This window comes from Clytia hemisphaerica, unplaced genomic scaffold (genome assembly GCF_902728285.1).
Source record: "Clytia hemisphaerica strain Z4C2 unplaced genomic scaffold, Clytia hemisphaerica genome assembly, whole genome shotgun sequence".
NCBI lineage: Eukaryota > Metazoa > Cnidaria > Hydrozoa > Leptothecata > Clytiidae > Clytia > Clytia hemisphaerica.
This window is the reverse complement of record NW_027104238.1, coordinates 437,815-455,978: the sequence shown is the minus strand read 5'-3', so window position 1 is coordinate 455,978 and position 18,164 is coordinate 437,815. Positions and strand designations below refer to the sequence as shown.

The 18,164-nt window shown below is 36.5% G+C and overlaps 2 protein-coding genes across 3 annotated transcripts; one reads left to right on the top strand and one right to left on the bottom strand.

Moving 5' to 3' along the window:
- Positions 1–2,352: 2,352 nt before the first annotated feature.
- LOC136816104 (smoothelin-like protein 1) lies at positions 2,353–18,116 on the top strand. 2 transcript variants are annotated; one of them, XM_067072541.1, is made up of 5 exons: positions 2,353–2,525; positions 4,113–4,268; positions 16,451–16,639; positions 17,012–17,163; positions 17,616–18,116. In XM_067072541.1, the coding sequence occupies exons 3-5, from the start codon at positions 16,565–16,567 to the stop codon at positions 17,824–17,826; spliced, it is 438 nt and encodes a 145-aa protein (XP_066928642.1). In that variant the 5' UTR covers positions 2,353–2,525; positions 4,113–4,268; positions 16,451–16,564; the 3' UTR covers positions 17,827–18,116. The 2 variants fall into 2 exon arrangements, with proteins under 2 accessions (XP_066928642.1, XP_066928641.1); XM_067072540.1 differs by lacking the exons at positions 2,353–2,525; positions 4,113–4,268 and having other exon boundaries at positions 16,237–16,639.
- LOC136816101 (oviduct-specific glycoprotein-like) lies at positions 11,736–15,585 on the bottom strand. The gene is made up of 3 exons (XM_067072538.1): positions 14,578–15,585; positions 12,660–14,241; positions 11,736–12,431 (listed from the first exon to the last, which is right to left on the bottom strand). The coding sequence occupies exons 1-3, from the start codon at positions 15,346–15,348 to the stop codon at positions 11,884–11,886; spliced, it is 2,901 nt and encodes a 966-aa protein (XP_066928639.1). The 5' UTR covers positions 15,349–15,585; the 3' UTR covers positions 11,736–11,883.
- Positions 18,117–18,164: the final 48 nt, after the last annotated feature.

Here is an 18,164-nt window from a genome sequence, read left to right as displayed (position 1 = left end):
AACGCGGCGGAATTCTTAAGGCCTCACTTTGTCTTGCTTGAGATAGATTGATTCCTCTCTAGCGTCTTCGCAGCCTTAAACTCAATAGTTGGACCCGGAAAACTCCTAAAACGAGGGCTAGGGCTCAGACCTCTAGTTGAAAAATCCGTTCCGATGGCTGGTGAAATTCTGCAATCCTAAGCCTTTCAATAGTCGACGCAATAACTACCTAACGTATTCCATTGGTCAAACTAAGGTTTTTCGTCTGAGACTGAAAACGGATTTTACATAGTAATATATATATAGTAATATAATCTTGAAATTTCGGTGAATTTTTATACAGGAATTTTAAGACGGAGATCCCTCTTGATTTACTTCACAAAGACGGAAATCCTTCTGAGACGGAAGACGTTTGAACAATGGTATTCGGATTTTAAGTTATTCGAAGTAATTTCTAGTTCCCAGAGATGTGTTTGCTAAACTATGTCCGAAGTTATCGTATGAAGAGATTTTTCAACAGAAAGAATTTCCAAAAAATTTCGGTTGATTCATTATCATCTTGATTTTCTCTTTAAATATCCTTTGCGATAATGCCTATGGTCCAAAATGAATATTTACTTTACTATTTAACAAAACTACAATTTTTACAAAATATATATCATTTTTAAAATAAGTTCAACACGACTTAAAAATTTTGGTTATTAAATAAACTGTTTTCAAGCTTTAAAGGGTATAGTTCGAGTTGGGATCCTGAGATTGAAAAGGTACTCTGCAGCCGTGAGCTGAAAATTTACATTACGTAGCTCAATCCTAACTAAATCTCTTAGCTTACAAACAAAACAGATCAGTGTAATAATCAAAGATTTCACGTTTTCGAAATCAAAGAAACATGTTTTTGAGATTGTAATCCACATAAGAGTCTTTCGAAAGCAGTTCATTCCGTTATGAGATATGTTAAGGTCAAATCAACATTTCATCGTTCCGCACTTTTGTTCTATGGAATTACATTTCAATGTTTACGCTGAGCGGCGATCATGAAACGAAGCTTTCTGACAAATCCGTCCATCAAAAATTGACTTCAGTGACTCTTCCTTTACTACAACTTGGTACCAGTCTTTATATAACCCACGTTGCACGTTTGTTATTCTCAAAGTTCAGCCCATTTGTTGGAAATGCACCATCTTTAGCAATCAAATTATAATCAGGTCGTTTTTGCGACATTTTTCTTCTCATAAGTTCTGAAGTACAATCGTCTGTTGTTGTTTCAAGGAGGATGGGCTGTTCGACCGCTAACAAACCTCCGTTCTCTATGAACTCCTTATGGTCGGCTATCCGTGATCGCATTTTTATGAACGTTTTCGTCAACTTTTTATCCGTTTCCTTCATTTTAGTGAGTTCGTCGCGCAGCCAATCTAAAGCTTTTCCGATCCCCTCCACTCTTTCATTATGTGGGGCGTTTTTATCAGCCAGAAGTGTTGTTGGATCGATCTCATTTCGCTGTTCGATACTTTCTAAGGAGGAATTTAGTTTGGCAATAGATGCACTGTCAGAATCGATACCACTATCGGCCGATGAAACGTAAACTTCAAATTCTGTGGCCGGCATTGATTTGGAAGCCATCTTGTTTCAATCACGTGTTGTTATGTTCAAGTCAATTGTAAAATCAATAAATTCTCTCTCTCAGTTAATCTCGTAGTTATACTCTCCACATATGACGTGATGTAGAATGCCTTCCAAATAAGTTGACTCAAAGAACAAACTACTCCTCAAACATTCTGCCAGTCGTCATCAAAAGCTTCATCAAATACACATATAAAGATCTCTTCTTGACCGCAAATATGACCTCCGGCGAGATATCCTGTTTTACAGTAGTTTATGAGTAATCTGAAGTCGGTTTCAGGGGGTTTCCTTTCTCACTGGATGTCAATGTTGTTTTTGAAAGCAAACTTTATCTTGTGAAGTGATAAAATTGATCTTGAATGTCTTTTGACGTATTCCACCTTGAGATAGCAATGCCCACCAAAGTCTCAAATTATTCCAATTTTAATGATTTTCTTCTGGAAAAGATAAAGAGAAAATGAAAGGTTAAATTGACATTTAAATAATTTTGACACTCATAATTTCTTGACAGGGCTTTAAAGCTTAGTACCTTTTTATTATTTGTATAACTGTGACATAGTCATGTTTTTAATTCAACTCTTAAAACTCGTCAGCTTTCCCCTTCAGCAGGATATCAAACGTTTAGAAATTTGACCTGTAAAGAATATCGCCCCAAATTACCAAACTAACGCCTTTTTACCACCCTTTTTCCACCCTAACCGTTCATAACATATCGTTGTATTTGAAAACATTGTTTTCGAATTTCTTTCATAGACTGAACAAGAAAGGGAGCCTACCACGACTACGACGCCCAAACTCACCCCTTAAACACACGAGATGATGTTAGTGATCTCCCACTGATCTTCCAAACACAAAATGTGGAGAAGGCTTGTTTACGGTCTGGCTTTTGCGCTCCAAAGAAAAGTTGTTTGCCATAATATATGCTGGTAAGATCACAAAGTAAATATTCGTAAAAAACAACGTGCTCTAAACATGTTTTGATGACGTCCTCGTATCTGACGACGCTACCATAAAACAAAAAAAACGTTGCAGTCGTTTAAATTCTGTTTTATCTACCTGAACAGATTTTAGAGACTTACCTACACATTTCTCAAAACTGTTTTCCTACCACCAAAGCTTGATAGAAATTTTTACTTTCAGGTCATATATACACGTACGTAGGGTAGCTTTAAAAAAACTTTTCTAGGTTATTTTTATGAGCAATTGGATTTGTGTGATCTATTTATTCTCGCCTTGTTGAGATATGACCACAAAAAGCAATTGGATATCTCTTGCCAACATACTTCAATCTATCGACACTCTAAGCTCTCTCAAAATTGTGGGAAAATTTCACTTTCACGTGCAAAAGACGAATCATTTTGCTGATATCACTGCTTTTAAAGTTTTTCCCGGAAAACGTCTGATTGAAATAGTTGATCTTTGTCAAAGTTGAATTTTCCCATCTATCACTGCTGGAATTTCTCGGTAAAAACTCTTAGGATCATTTAATTATATATTGGAATTAAGGCCGCTGATATTTTCTCACAAGAGCATGATATTTTAACCGATTTGTAACTTTGGTTTGACTGACAAACATGTTTTTCTCCCAATGACGTCCGCTTACCACAGTAGATTTCTTCCAAAAGCCAACAGACTGAAGACGTTCTACGGTCAAATAAAAATGAGTGATTCATAGAAGCTTTGATAAAAATATATTCTTAATAAAAAAGTGTTTAGATTATTTTTCCTGCCCATAAAACTTCATCAAAGCCGAGCATTAAAACTTCATCAAAAAAAAATCCCGAATGAATGAATGTCTCAAGTACGTCCAAGAAAGCCCCTTCTTTTATAGTTTATCAATTTACCAAAAAGTTTGAAGACCGTCTGTCTCAACGAAGATGAAGAAAGAGTTATCCTCTTTTTCGTTTCTCGATTCTTCGTGAAGACATTATATACTTTCTAACGGAATCATCATCAAAATTTGATGTTCATTTTCTTTGAAAAATTCTTTTTATATCGATTGATCATAAAATATTTGGGAGACATTTGACATGTTTATCAGTTTCCCTTCGGTTATTTTGAATAAATAATTTTCGCATCTTGTATTTAAACTTAGTATGTTTCCTCACGAAAAGACCCCGACAAGGCTATCGGAAGAAAGCGATAAACTAGAGAAAACGTTGAAAATCCAACTTACAATACTGTAGTCAGACTCTGTTAGTATATCCGCTCTCTGATTTATTGATGGTGCTTTGTTACCATCAGATTATCAAATGCAAAAAAAATCAGATCCTGGACTAAATCCAACCTACAGCGTTACTGAACATTTAAATCACTCAGTAAAACAGTAGAACATCCACCACGCATACTCCAAACATCCTCCAATATCACCACACACAACCGTACACCAAAACAATTCTCTCAAAAAGTATTTGGAAATCTTTCTGGTTTTCTATTTGCAAAGAAACTGAACTCCTCCGCCCTTCCTTTTCTTGCTCCGCCACTTATACGTTTCTGTTATTTTCGTTTTTTAGACAAGCGGATGGAGGGAGATTACACATACAGTGAGCGAGATTTGGTTTTTGGTAAACAGAAAGAGCCATGTGTTCACTCAACCGTTCCCATTGACGACATAGAAGGGGAGGAAACACTCTGCAAAACAGAAGCCAAACACATGCTCCCTTTTCGTGGTAAGAATACACAATACAATAACTAATTCTATTTTCCAAATAACCATTGTTTGATTATCTGAAATCCTAAGTACAAATTTCACTATTGGAGATATTATAGACCCCTCCCCCTGCAATCGCTAGAAACGTGAGCACGGTGACCTCAAGTTTCTCCTTTTCCAGCTTCCCCGCCCCCAAGTTTGGGCGTATGGGCGTTGAATCTAAAGATAAGAAACCATATCTCCATACAACACTCAAAACGCCATGTCAAGTAACAACGTAGCCAATGAAGCCACTGGAATATGAAAGTATACGAGTTTTGACATTTGAAGAGAATCTCTGAATTAAAAGCATTCCAAAAGGAATTTCATTATCAGTATCAAAAGTCTTGAGAAATGCCAGAATACTGATGTCACTTTGTTTTTCAAGATTCAAGCAATCTGATTAACAAGCTGGCGTCAAAAGCTGTCCAAATTTTGAAGTCGTATCTTTGTAGCTCAATAGAGAGTAAGTCGAAAACAAGTTATTGATTGCGAAAAGCCTGGAATTCTTTTAGCCTACTGATCATAATCTTTCTTAATTAGTATTATTGGAATAAAGATATACTATTTATATAAAAAGCAAAAGAGACTGTTATCGATTAAAATGTCCACAAACCAAAACTTTTAAAAGAAGTCAGACTTAAACAGCATGATATTACGTTCTCTCCAAAAACTCTCATCTTACACACCGTACGACCGCGTCTGACAAGCTGCGTCAACTTCCCAGTGAACCCAGTGCGTAGTAGAGTCTAGTAAAGTGAAAGAAAGCTTGTCCGATTTGCTTTGACAGCAATTAAATGACTTTGCACAAATGTAAAGCAAATTAGTTCAATCACAAACAAGCAATCTATTTATTCCTTCAGCGTAACGGTTTACGAAAGTTTCAATGAGCTTTTTTTAATGACTTCCAGCTCAATTAATTCAGATGTGCATACTACACACCGATGAGTATAAAACTTTGAAGCGAAGTAATGAACGCCCATGCTTTCCTTTTTATCGCTTTTAATTGAAATCTGAATGCCGGCTTAGCATTAAATGAATGCTAAAATGGATAAATGCTGAAATAATTAAACATTTCTATCTATCACGAGTTCTTTTTTATCATTAAGATGCTAATCAGAATTAATGGAGATAAGTGCTTCATATTAAAGTTCATCAGCATTACCCAATGACGTCAAGCCGGAAAACAAGCCAAACCGATTTCCCATAAAAAAGGGACTATATTTGTCCTTTATAACCCTCAGGACCCAGTGTGACCTAAGCTAGGAGACACTGTCTAAACTTTTTCTTTTTTTCCTGTAACATCCAAAATAAAAAATGATTTCTGAATATTTGCTGAACAAGGAATCCGACATTTTAGAGATTTTCGCAGTGAACTGATAGGCGGGTTTCCTGTCTTGTGTGACCTGGGCCCTATCACCATCTGAAAATCGTACCGGTGAAGAAACTACTCTAAAAGTGCCGAACTACAAAATTTACACTGAACTTTCTACCGCCCATGTCTTTCGAAAGACAAAACTTTGAAGCTCAACAACCACTCTATAATTGAAATTTGAGTCTCAAAGTGAAGTTGAAAACTTCCACGCGAAATGAAATATTCAAGATAATCTGCCATGTTCTTTAGAGCAAAATTTTTCGATTAAAAGAACATAAAAATGCTTAAATTCGAATATATTCCATATTGTGAAATATTTTTCTTTGTTTTCACTGAATACATAAGAACTCAGGTGTTCCCCTTAGCGATCAGCTAAATATTTAACTCCCTCTCAACGACTTATATTCCTCATCCGTCAAACATTGGTTCATATCAACATAACCACAATCAAGAGACATTCATTACATAGAGAACTAAATTTAAAATCCAGGAAGGCTTTAGCAAAGGAAAGGTGATAATTCTAAAACCAAAAATTTTCATCTCCTCAAATACTCACAAATAGATTATGAAATGATAGGAAATTTTTAACACAAGATTTTTATCTCATAAAATTTCTTTTAATAATATTTCATTCTCATTCAAATTTTTCAAACAAACAACACAATTTTCTGGGATTCTTTTTGTGTGTGACGTCACGAAATCTTCCTCTCAATGCAAATGAAAATGAAAAAGAAAGACTAAAGAATGGAAACGTATGGAAGGAACAAAAGAAATGAAAAAAGGAATTTTCTTTGTTTGGAAATGAAGAACAAAAGGATGGGAAGAATGGGGAAGTTTGTGGCCACCTGCTGGGACTCCTTCTTTATATCACCCTTTTCAAAATTCTTCATTTGCCATTAATTCATTTTAATTCAAGGGATATTTATTTCTCTCAGACTGAGATGAAAGAAATATGAAGAAGAGGTCTTTTGTGTCGGTCACACTGCAACACAAAGAGAATCTGTACAATGTGTAATCCCTCTAGTGTTACCAAAGGAAAATGAAATGGTGTGAAAATGAAACATTGTTTCAATGAGGGAGAATCCAACAGTGCGAGAAGATCATTTTCTTTCAAACACGAGGCTTCGGTTGTGATGAAACAAAAAGAAGCAGCATTTACCATATTCCCCTCCTTTCCTTGGTCTAGACTTCAATGGTCAAAGTCCACTACACGTTTTTTTTATTAGAACACCTAAAATTTGGCTGAGCCTGGATGTGCTTATTTTTTAGCAATTTTTCAGCCTAAAATGTTCTTAAATGCGTTCTTAATTTTTCAGACTCCTCTAAATCGACAATATCATGCAAAATAAAGAGCACTTAAAATTTGGACAATATTTGACTCTCGAATTTAGAAAATCCATCCCTAAGTTCAGTTAAAACTGCTTGAAAAGAGGAAAAAATTGTAGTTTCTTGTCATTTTTTTAAAAACTGAGGCCGGGCATGTTCTTACGATGTTCTTAATTTTTCGACGAATTTCAGCTTCAATGTTCTTATAAACTAGGTTCTAATAAAAAAAAAACGTGTAGTTAATTCGGCAAGTCTATCTAAAGAAGCCCTTTCTTGAAAATGCATTTTTGACATGGCATCTGACATGATCGTCCCCAATCAAACTAAAGTTCTCTAAGCAACTTGTGTGCTACCTAAAATCTCCCATCAAGTTCACGTCTGCCAAATGCTGTTTTTAGAAAAATACAATTTGAAGTTTTGATGTTAATCCATGGAACTAATTGAATAATTATCCCAGGCTTAAGAGACTTTCAAATGGGTTAAAGCTTCCGTTCATTACAAGCTATTTCGATGATTTCAGATTCACATGCTGATCCTAGATGAGCTTAACATATTTAGTAACCTGTGCCAACCAATAGAGGATGTCATTTGACACCCTTGTAAATATTCCTTACCTCCAGGGTATAACTTAAAGTTGTTCTATTATAAGACCAGAATCTATCACACTTTGCAAACTTTCCAGTTTCGATAACTTTTTTAAAGAAAGATCTTTCTCTAAAGATAACGACCACGGTTGCCAAAACACGCTTGGATCCCTTGGAGACCACTCCTACTCCTTTACATTCTCAAAGAAACGTATAATTTTCCACTTAAGAATGATAAACAAACAATTAATTTGAACTTAGAACAAGCACTTATTCTTCTACAGAAGATAATTCTACAGCCTTCACGTCTTTTTATAAGAATATACTTTATAAGAATGTTCATGATGAACTTAATGTCAAAAAATAAAGAATATGCTAAGAATATCACCATCATGGAATTTTGCTACAGAACCTAAGGATGCCATTTTTAGAGCATTTTCAACTGTAAATTGCCAATCATCCCCCAGCAAAGCTCAATATAATTAAAAATGTCATTTTATGTCTCTTTAGGGGGGTTTGTAGGGGTTCGAAATACCGTTTTCCCGTCAAATTTTTGCTGAATTCCGGAATCCCGAAAATTGAAAAAAATAACAACACCGTCACACCGGTTTGTACAGGCTCAAATACCGGCATAATGACAAAAAATAAGGCCAAATACCGTCACCGTCTGATTTTAAAATGCCGTTTTCCTGTCTTTTTTTTCGTCAAATCCCGTAATACCGTACTAAAAAAGGGCCAATCCCGTCACACCGTCCAACCTAAGAATAACTTAAGAATATTTTAGGATGATTTTTCCCAAAAAGTTAAGATAGCCACGATAAAATACTTTACCGGTAAAGGCATAAACAGCATGAGTTTATTTAAACATCCCAAACGGTCAAAGGTCAATTCAAAATGCAACATATGAGTCTGATGAATTCACAATCGAGAGCAGAGAACCAGTCGTGGGACCACTGTACAGAAAATAAATCGTTAAAGCTGCTAATACAATCACTTCCCTCTTGACTTGCTTCCTTTTTCTCTCAACTGAATTATTTTCTGCTAAGCCAACAGAGCTTTACAAATGATGAGCTACTTATCTCTTCACATCCAGCGTGCAATGTTTTTTTTCTGACATACTTCAAAACACATAATTCATTATCAACCCATATCTCAACATATTGTTTATAAATCATTACTCGCAAATGAAGAGCCTATTTTAGTTCGATTTCTTGAGAAAATTTGGTTAGGGGTAATTGGTGATACCTATTAATGGCCGATAAAAGATCATTATAAACACATTCCTACCGCGTGGTCTTGCTTTCAACTATTCCAATCTTTGACTTTTGAATTCTGCTTTAAGAAGACACCCAGCGGACCCTCAGCAATTCACGCAATCACGCAATTTTTTTCAAAATTCATGCATTCACGCAAATTTTCCTCGAGTTTCACGCAATAATTTTCAATTGCAATTCAAATTTTCGGAAAAAATCGGGGAAACATTGGAAAATCGGGAAAACTACCCATAATTGGTGGAAAAATGGGGAAATTCACGCATAAAATAGCCCAGATTCACGCATTCACGCAATCAAAAAGTGGATTTTCACCTTCACGCAATTCTTTTCAATTCACGCATTCACACAATTTTTTTTCAATTTTCGCGCATTCATGCAACCGAAAATGCCCATTCACGCATTCACGCAAACCGCTAGGGGGCCCATCAAGGGGGGCTATCAATAAATGAGAAGACGAAGGTAGTGAAACTCTTCGGAGAAAGCAAAACACTGTCAGAAGCTTTCTTCAAACAAGATATTGACCGGAATATTGGCCTTATTCAAACATACACAGACTTCATTAATCAGACGTTGAGGCAATTAAAGTCAATATAGTTGTCTGCCGTCCATCCACTTATTAACCACAGTCGATTGTTCCTCCGTTTGGTCGGTGATTATCTGCCCTTTTGAATTGACAACTCTCAGCTGGTATAAAACATCTAGCCCCTCTTTACTCTATTTTTGAATCTGAGGTATCACTCAAGTTTCGTGTTACTTCAATTTTTTGCTTGTAAGATCTTACCTAATCATCCAAGATTTTTGATGATCTTGCTTCCTTTCATGTAAGATCTTGCAATTTGTACGTGAATTTAGCAAGATCTTGGCAAGATTCTTACAAGATCTTATTAAGTCTTCCAAGAATCTTGTCAAGATCTTACTAAGATCTTGAAAGTTCTTCCAAGGCCTTATTAAGAATTTTGACCAGGGTAGACACAATAATACCATGACAAATTCATTTAAATGAGTACAAGCCTTACCAGTTCGTTTTATTAAGTATGCGGTATGTGGAAAATTTGATCCGAAAACCATTCTGCCATCCCAATCTCAACACAACACAAAAATGTCATTTTGATGAAATTGATAAGGAAGTATTTTGAAGTTTTATAAAAGACATAAAGGAAAGAAAACCGTATCAAACCCACCACTGATTTCGTTCAATGTCTTTTAGTTCCTTTTTATAAAAGATACTGTTAGAAAGCAGCTTTGTAAAGAAAAGATTTACTGATAATTTTTTCTCATAATATAATTAAGGAAGCCGCTAGCTTATTTTTCAAAGCCGTAAACTCTGTTAAGCTAGCGTCATAGCCTCTGGTTCATGGGCTAGAACACAAATAAATAAACGCTTTTTTATAAGAATACACGTTTTTTTTTTATTAGAACACCAAAAATTTGGCTGAGCCTGGATGTGCTTATTTTTTTAGCAATTTTCAGCCTAAAATGTTCTTAAATGCGTTCTTAATTTTTTCAGACTATATGATACTATGATACAAAATAAAGAGCACTTAAATTTGGCAAAATTTGGACAATATTTGACTCTCGACTTTGAGGATCCAACCCTAAATTCGGTTAAAACTGCTTAAAAAGAGGAAAAAATTGTAGTTTCTTGTCATTTTTTTCCAAACTGAGGCTGGGCATGTTCTTAAGATGTTCTTAATTTTTCGACGAATTTCAGCCTATATGTTCTTATAAACTAGGTTCTAATAAAAAAAAACGTGTACACTTTATAAAAATGTCCATGATGAAAATGCCCCCCCCCCCCAAAATGGCCAAAAATTAAGAATATGCTAAGAATATCACCATCATGGAATTTAGCAACTGAACCTAAGAATGCCATTTTTGAAGCATTTTCACCTGTAAATTGCCAATAATACCCCAGTAACGCTCAATATTCTCTAGGCGTGTATTACATGTTAAATCTAGGTTAAACTTCGATCTTATACCTAAAATATCGTAAGAATATTTTAGGATGATTTTTGCCAAAAAGTTAAGATGAAATAAAAAAACACCATTTAAAAAGAAATTGTGTGTTTAAACTTCAATTTAAGTTGGATAAAGAAACAATGAAAATAACACACAGCTATTATCCTATAAAGGTTGCATCTTCCCGAATTCCTACACCCAGATAAAAAGTGCAATATCCAGGTGGCGATATATGAAAATTTTAAGTGTCCAATTACCATTTGTATCTTGTAAGAAATGCTTATCTTACCATTTTGAAGTAAATTCATTCCCTTTGTCACATGGTAAAGAAGAAAAAGGAAGAAGAAAAAAATGAGGAACCCAATCAACAATGAAATTAAGAAAAAGTTCATTCATTGAGAATTTTATTGTTCTCAATTTATTTCAATCGATCCTTTGATGTATTCAGAAGTGTTGGTTACCTTTTGGTTGGTTGCCATGGCAATATTTTCTTCATTTTTTTTGAAACGAAAATAATATTTTCGTTGTGTAAATTTCTTGAAAGGTATATAACTCTCCAAAATGGAATTACCCCTGCTGTTAAAGTGAGAGCATTGCTTCAGACTAGAAATTAATCTAGTTCAAGGTTTCTTCGAATTTTGTTGACTTTGACCTCTAAAATCTTCTGGAAGAATTTTCTCATTGAACATATTAAACCAACACGAACTCACACCTTGACTGACTTGGTAATTGTAATCCACACCTTTATCTCATTGATCCAAAAAAGAATTCCTCTCCCTATCTAACGCAGGAAAATAAATTCATGTTAAAAATTGGCGTCCCCCATCCTCTCTTCCCATCGTCCTACGTTTCACCCCTTAGCCCCATTGCCCACCCTATCGTCCCAACCAATCGTCACCCAGTTTCATCGAGATATTTCTCGCTGTACATTTAAACTTGTAAAGGTATTATGAACTAGATGGAGACAACATATTTTCAATCAGCGTAGTTTTCTACATACAAAGCCAAATAAATAAAAATGAGTGGCTTGCATTATTTTTCACACAAAGTTCACGAGGGAGAAATTGGTTTACGAGTTTACGAGCACAAACACATATCACTTGGACACGACACCGAATTCTCATAACAATGAAGACTACAGTATTCGTCTATATCCGCTCGTCCTTCATAATTCCCTGTAGATTTGCAATCATAGTTCGGTGTCCAAGTGGGATCACAAGAACATTGCGGATATGGACAGGTGCCATAAGGACAATTTGTAGCGCAGTATTGTTTCATATTCTGGTCCTTGTACCAGGAGTTGATGGAGATGCAGGTAGCCCCACAAAGATCCGTTCCATTCACATTTAGGTATTCAAGTTTCGGTTCTGTCTCTGATCTCCAGTTTTTGGTGAATTTCAGAACTAGATTTTCCCCTGGGACGATACATCCATTATCGATCATCCATTGTTGTAGACGGATGGTGAACTTTACACCACGTGACCCATCAGGGAACTGTGTAAGACCAAAGCAACCGGAGTAAAAAAGAAGGTAGCTGTAAAAATCGTCAAAACGAATCTTCACATCGATTGTATCGTCAATTTGTAGTTGATCGCTTAAGGTGAACGTCAACGAGCCTTCGATACCTAATGTTTTGAAAATAAAGTTGTATGAAATACTGAAGGGATCTAAAAGTTGCGAAGATCAAGATGAACAACATCATGACTAAAATAAACAACCCAAAAAGCACTTCCTAAACAAAGTATTAGCTAGTTTAAACCTTCTACAATCACTTTCATTTTAGTTTGGGGTTTACGTTTTCACATTCTCAACCAAACTCTATGATAGAGGAAAGTCATTGAAACCAAACTTACTTCTGGGACTATTTGTTCGTACAACTGAAGTGAAAGTGGAGCATTGTTGTGGTGATACAGCTGGAGTAACTTTTATCGTCATTGTTGTAGGAGTGGTTGTTGTAGTAGTAGGGGTTGTCGTTGTCGTAGTAGGGGTGGTCGTTGTAGTATTAGGGGTGGTCGTTGTCGTAGTAGAAGTGATCGTTGTTGTAGTCGGGGTGGTCGTTGTCGTAGTAGGAGTGGTCGTTGCCGTAGTGGTTGTTGTCGTTGTCGTAGTAGGGGTTGTCGTTGTCGTAGTAGGGGTTGTCGTTGTTGTAGTAGGGGTGGTCGTTGTAGTAGTAGGGGTGGTCGTTGTAGTAGTAGGAGTAGTCGTTGTCGTAGGGGTTGTTGTTGTTGTAGTAGGGGTGGTAGTTGTCGTAGTAGGGGTGGTTGTTGTTGTAGGTGTGGTTGTTGTTGTAGGTGTGGTCGTTGTCGTAGTAGGGGTTGTCGTCGTTGTAGTCGGGGTGGTCGTTGTCGTAGTAGGAGTGGTCGTTGTCGTAGTGGTTGTTGTCGTTGTCGTAGTAGGGGTTGTCGTTGTCCTAGTAGGGTTTGTCGTTGTTGTAGTAGGGGTGGTCGTTGTAGTAGTAGGGGTGGTCGTTGTAGTAGTAGGAGTAGTCGTTGTCGTAGGGGTTGTTGTTGTTGTAGTAGGGGTGGTAGTTGTCGTAGTAGGAGTGGTTGTTGTTGTAGGTGTGGTCGTTGTCGTAGTAGGGGTTGTCGTCGTTGTAGTCGGAGTGGTCGTTGTCGTAATGGTTGTTGTCGTTGTCGTAGTAGGGGTTGTCGTTGTCGTAGTAGGGGTTGTCGTTGTCCTAGTAGGGGTTGTCGTTGTTGTAGTAGGGGTGGTCGTTGTAGTAGTAGGGTTGGTCGTTGTAGTAATAGGAGTAGTCATTGTCGTAGGGGTTGTTGTTGTTGTCGTAGGTGTGATCGTTGTCGTAGTAGGGGTTGTCGTCGTTGTAGTAGGGGTGGTCGTTGTAGTAGTAAGAGTGGTCGTTGTCGTAGTAGGAGTGGTCGTTGTTGTAGTAGAAGTTGTTGTAGTTGTTGTCGTAGTAGGGGTGGTCGTTGTCGTTGTAGGATTTATCGTTGTCGTAGGGGTGGTGGTTGTTGTTGTGGGAGTGGTCGTTGTCGTAGTAGGGGTGGTTGTTATAGTGGAACTGGTCATCATCGTAGTAGAAGTGGTCGTGGTTGTAGTTAGTATGTTTCTTACAGTGTTTAATAATGGGAAATTTCCTTTCTTGCAAATATTAAGAAAATCGTCGTTATCAATCGACCAAAACGCCACTCCTTGAAGCTCGTTGCTTTTCAACACGGTCTTTATTTTATGCACTAGACTAAGTTCATTTTCGAAGGTGACCAATTGTGATCCTCTTTGCTGGAATGGTGAAACATTGGAGTTTGCTTTAGACGGTGTTCCAAATCGTTGGCAGATTTCGAATTGTGAGAGAAAACCTTTTTCATCTGTGAAAAGTCCCGCTTCTCCTGCACCATCAACTAGTGATCCCAACTCTGTCACTTGGCTGTTGTTCTTCAGGGTGAAAGAGGTTCCGTACAATGCCAAACCAATCACTATCTAAAATTGAAAGAAGAAAATTGGTCCCAAAACCTGTTCATAATTACACCCCGTATTACACAGACCCGGTGGAGTCCCCATCCCCACTGGAAAAGTTGCCCTATTATTTTATCCCCACTGAAAATTAAATGAAAAAAATTGCCGTTTTTGAGCTGAAATGAGTTTAAATCTACATTGAGATTTCGATAAAAATTTTCATCCCCACTGAGGAAAAAGGTTCCATCTTGGCACTGATATATGATGTATATTCCTTTAGTTTGCCCTATCTAATGTACTGTAACAAATAAAAGGCTGATAGATTGAGTTCTGAAAGTATCTATTAAATACTAAGATCACCTTTTCTGGTGGAACCTCTCTTGCTAGAAGCTCTCTAACAATCCACATCAAATCATCCACAGATCCTGAAACAGGTTTGGTCTTTATGTACCATTCGTCATCCTCTGGATCTTGTAAATAAGATAGCATCACATACATAGATTCTAAATGTTCTCCTAGCTTGAAAACTTCATACATTTCATCAAGCTCTTTTATATCAGGGTAAATTGAGGAGGAGATTGTTAATTTGTGATCGGTTTCTAGGTTTTGTACCATGAGTTCTCTCCTGAATTCTTCGCAAAGAAGAGTGAATCGCTTACGATCATCTTTATCGGAGTTACCACGTTTGGTAGGATATCTCCAATCGAAATGCAATCCATCAAAGTCGTGTTGTTGGAGATAAGTAATGGAATTTCGAATAAATTGTTGTCTATTTTCTTTCGAGGCAACTACCTTAGAGAAAGGACTTGTGCTACCAAACTCATGCAACCAACCACCAACTGCAAGCAAAACTTTCAGTGAAGGATTTTGGATTTTCAGTCCGATAATTTCTTTGTATTGCTGTTCGTCCTTCTCATCGGTCGGTTGAAGCTCGAAACCATCACCAATCTGTGCGAACGAGTACACAATATGTGTGCAAAGGAATGGATCGATGTTGTCTACGGTGAACTTGCCGTCTCCTGTACGATACTGTGACCAGTTGGTATAAAAACAAATTCTGCTGTACTCCTTCGACGATGCCTTGAATAAGATAGTGAAGCTAAAAAGTATCTTCAAGACATACAAATTCATCTTGAGATTAAAGTTTGATCAACTAAAATTTTACGAAGGAGCGAAACATTTCCTTAGCAGACGAAAGATTCCCTTCATACAAGTGAAATATTTTTTCAAGCTTTGGCAACATTTTTTGTCTCATGAATCTTGGTATATACCATAAACATTTGATTAGACTTCACAATGTGAAGCTTTCCCTTATCAAACTCCGCACTGCTGGATGACGGTGTGGATTTAAAAGAATTCTTTCCATCTATTTATTGAAACTGTAAAAGTAGCTGCTTAAACCATCCATCCCACACATTCGCTTACCACACCAACTGAGTTCTTTTTCTCATGTTTTGGAATACTTTTGAACATGAAACTTTTAAACTATAAGCGATGATCATTTTATACGAGAATGATATGAAGCCATTCAGGACATTCAGTATTTTGTCGCCCTTCCAGTTCCGCTCAACGACACTGAAGGTGTCATAAATCAAGAAACTTTTTTATTCAAGTTCCTTGCGTAAAGTAAGGAAGAGCTTTTCAACAATCTAACGATATTAGGACCATGTCTAATGCGATTGATTTATCATTTACTCTTGCAAATGTAGATTGTCGCATATGAATCTTTCGATGAGAAAAAAATACATATTCCGGTTATATAGATAAAGTTTTCCGTTTCTTAGGTCCAAAGCTCCTAGGCCGGTCAACTGTTTTTCATCTGAGAAATACAATTCATCGAAGTGGAAGGAAAAAAAATCTGTAAGAAATGATGATGTTAATATCTCACTTGGATGTAATCCGCTGTATTAATAATACATTGGTAATTTACATCTCTTTAGGTGATAAGGTTGCCTGTTTTCCTTTTTTCTTTCTCAGTTCCCTTACGAGAGGAAAATTGATGAATAGAAAAGGGAAAAAAGGTCCTATTACGATATTGGTCCCAAAATCTTATCAAGAAGCTATTCTTAATCCTTGAGTAGCCCATAATAAAAATCACGAACTTTTCTTGGCTTTTTTTTCGACTTCTTCACGGGAGAGAATCTTCCAAAAGAAAATGATGAACTGAAGATTGACAATGGTTTTCATTGATTATTTTTGATTCACCACTTGGTCAAAACAATCTTGTTTTTAGTGATCTTGTTGATGTTGATGGAGAATTTCCTTACTACACTTGCTGTTGCTCTCCTATGAGACTGAGAGGGCCAGTTAGTTTGTAGAGGAATTAATTCCAACGTTTTGAGACATCATGAGTAATTTGGCAGGAAAAGAGAAAATTGATTCACTTTTGAAATGGCTCAAGACTCAATGCAACGTTTACCAGGTATGGAAAGTTAAGAAAGTCTTTCCTTTCAAAAAGAAATTTTAGGTTTTCTTTCAAGTAGTTCTCACTGCACTTGCACAATTTTAACTCTGTCTCTAACTCTGTGTTGTGCACTTTCAAACCGTTAGAGGAGAGATTTCCGTAAATCACAGCGTATATATCGGACAAATATATAGTATAAATAGTGGAGAAAACATCCTCCACATTGCCTGATGATGGGCTCTCGGAACGTAGCCAAACGTAAATCTCGTGATCCAAGCCACGATAAACTTCCAATATGAATATCAATGGTCAATAAACTCAAACTTATTTAGATTAATCACAGTGTATATAGCCGGAATTACAACTCGTCTTACTCTTTCCAACATGTAGGGTGTACGTGTTGAGAATTTTACAACAAGCTGGAAGAACGGGAAAGCGTTGTATGTTTTGATGCACTCGTTACTTGGGAATAATATTCTACCGATCGAGGAGTTGTGTGATGATCCACAACGAAATTTCACCAGAGCTTTACAGGTTGCAACGTGAGTGCATTTTCGTGAAAAGTTAACTAACATTTCATATCCATACGGCTCTGAATTACCAAGCTTTAAAAATGCTCCATATAAATCACACTCAATAGACGATATCGGCTTTCCGAATTCTCCCCGAATGATTACCCATGATGCATTGCGCAAAAAGATTCACGGACAATATTGACTTACTGATTTTTTTTGCGCAATGCATCATGGGTAATCATTCGGGGAGAATTTCGTTAAGCCGATATCGTCTATTAGCAGAAATTTGCATAGCAAAAGACACTGAGCTAAATTCTGAATTTGTAGTCATACTTCAATTTCGATAAAAAATTATGTGGCCGCTTTTTTCAACTTCACTTTTTCATTTTAATGCAAATTCTACTTGCGGCAATCCTTTCTGTGAGAAAAAACTGGTAAAGACTAAATATGATTAACTTTTGGTTTTTCAAAATTTTTAGGAAAGCAGGTGTTCCCGAGCTTTTAGAGGTGGATGACCTTTGTAATTATCCAATCGATCGTTTGTGCATGATTACTTATCTCCACACTATTTACAAGAAGTTGTATTTGATCAAACAAACGAAAAAGGTGTCGCGAGAAGAACCCATCGAATCGGAAAACCCTTTTCATAAATATTATGCCGAATATAACGGCGTTGAAACTTCTCCGTAAGACCGAACGGGTGTAACCGTGACAGTGCACAGTATGACAGGCCTCGCGCCTAATATATTTATCACCGAAAACAATTAACATTTTATTGTTAAGCAGCACACATCTACAAAGATAACATCGTTAGAATGACCTTATAATACATTTCACAAAAATCTAAAACTTTTCAATGAGACGATTTATTTCAAAATTCATTTATCAATATTCAACTTGACACATTTTCTGTAGAAAAGTCAGTCCATATTTTATTTGTAATATTGGCATAATTTTGATGAAGAGAAAATTCCAACCTACGGTCAGGTCAAAGCCGTCAAATTTCTTCCAAGGAAAACTGATTGGCG

What these genes read in the sequence shown, in the direction of transcription:
- LOC136816101 (XM_067072538.1), bottom strand. Translation starts at nt 15,348, where the DNA reads ATGAATTTGTATGTCTTGAAGATACTTTTTAGCTTCACTATCTTATTC. An exon ending in GAGAGGTTCCACCAGAAAAG is followed by an intron (nt 14,242 to 14,577) that starts GTGATCTTAGTA and finishes TTTCAATTTTAG; the next exon opens with ATAGTGATTGGTTTGGCATT. An exon ending in ACGAACAAATAGTCCCAGAA is followed by an intron (nt 12,432 to 12,659) that starts GTAAGTTTGGTT and finishes TCAAAACATTAG; the next exon opens with GTATCGAAGGCTCGTTGACG.
- LOC136816104 (XM_067072541.1), top strand. Translation starts at nt 16,565, where the DNA reads ATGAGTAATTTGGCAGGAAAAGAGAAAATTGATTCACTTTTGAAATGG. An exon ending in CTCAATGCAACGTTTACCAG is followed by an intron (nt 16,640 to 17,011) that starts GTATGGAAAGTT and finishes TCCAACATGTAG; the next exon opens with GGTGTACGTGTTGAGAATTT. An exon ending in AGAGCTTTACAGGTTGCAAC is followed by an intron (nt 17,164 to 17,615) that starts GTGAGTGCATTT and finishes CAAAATTTTTAG; the next exon opens with GAAAGCAGGTGTTCCCGAGC.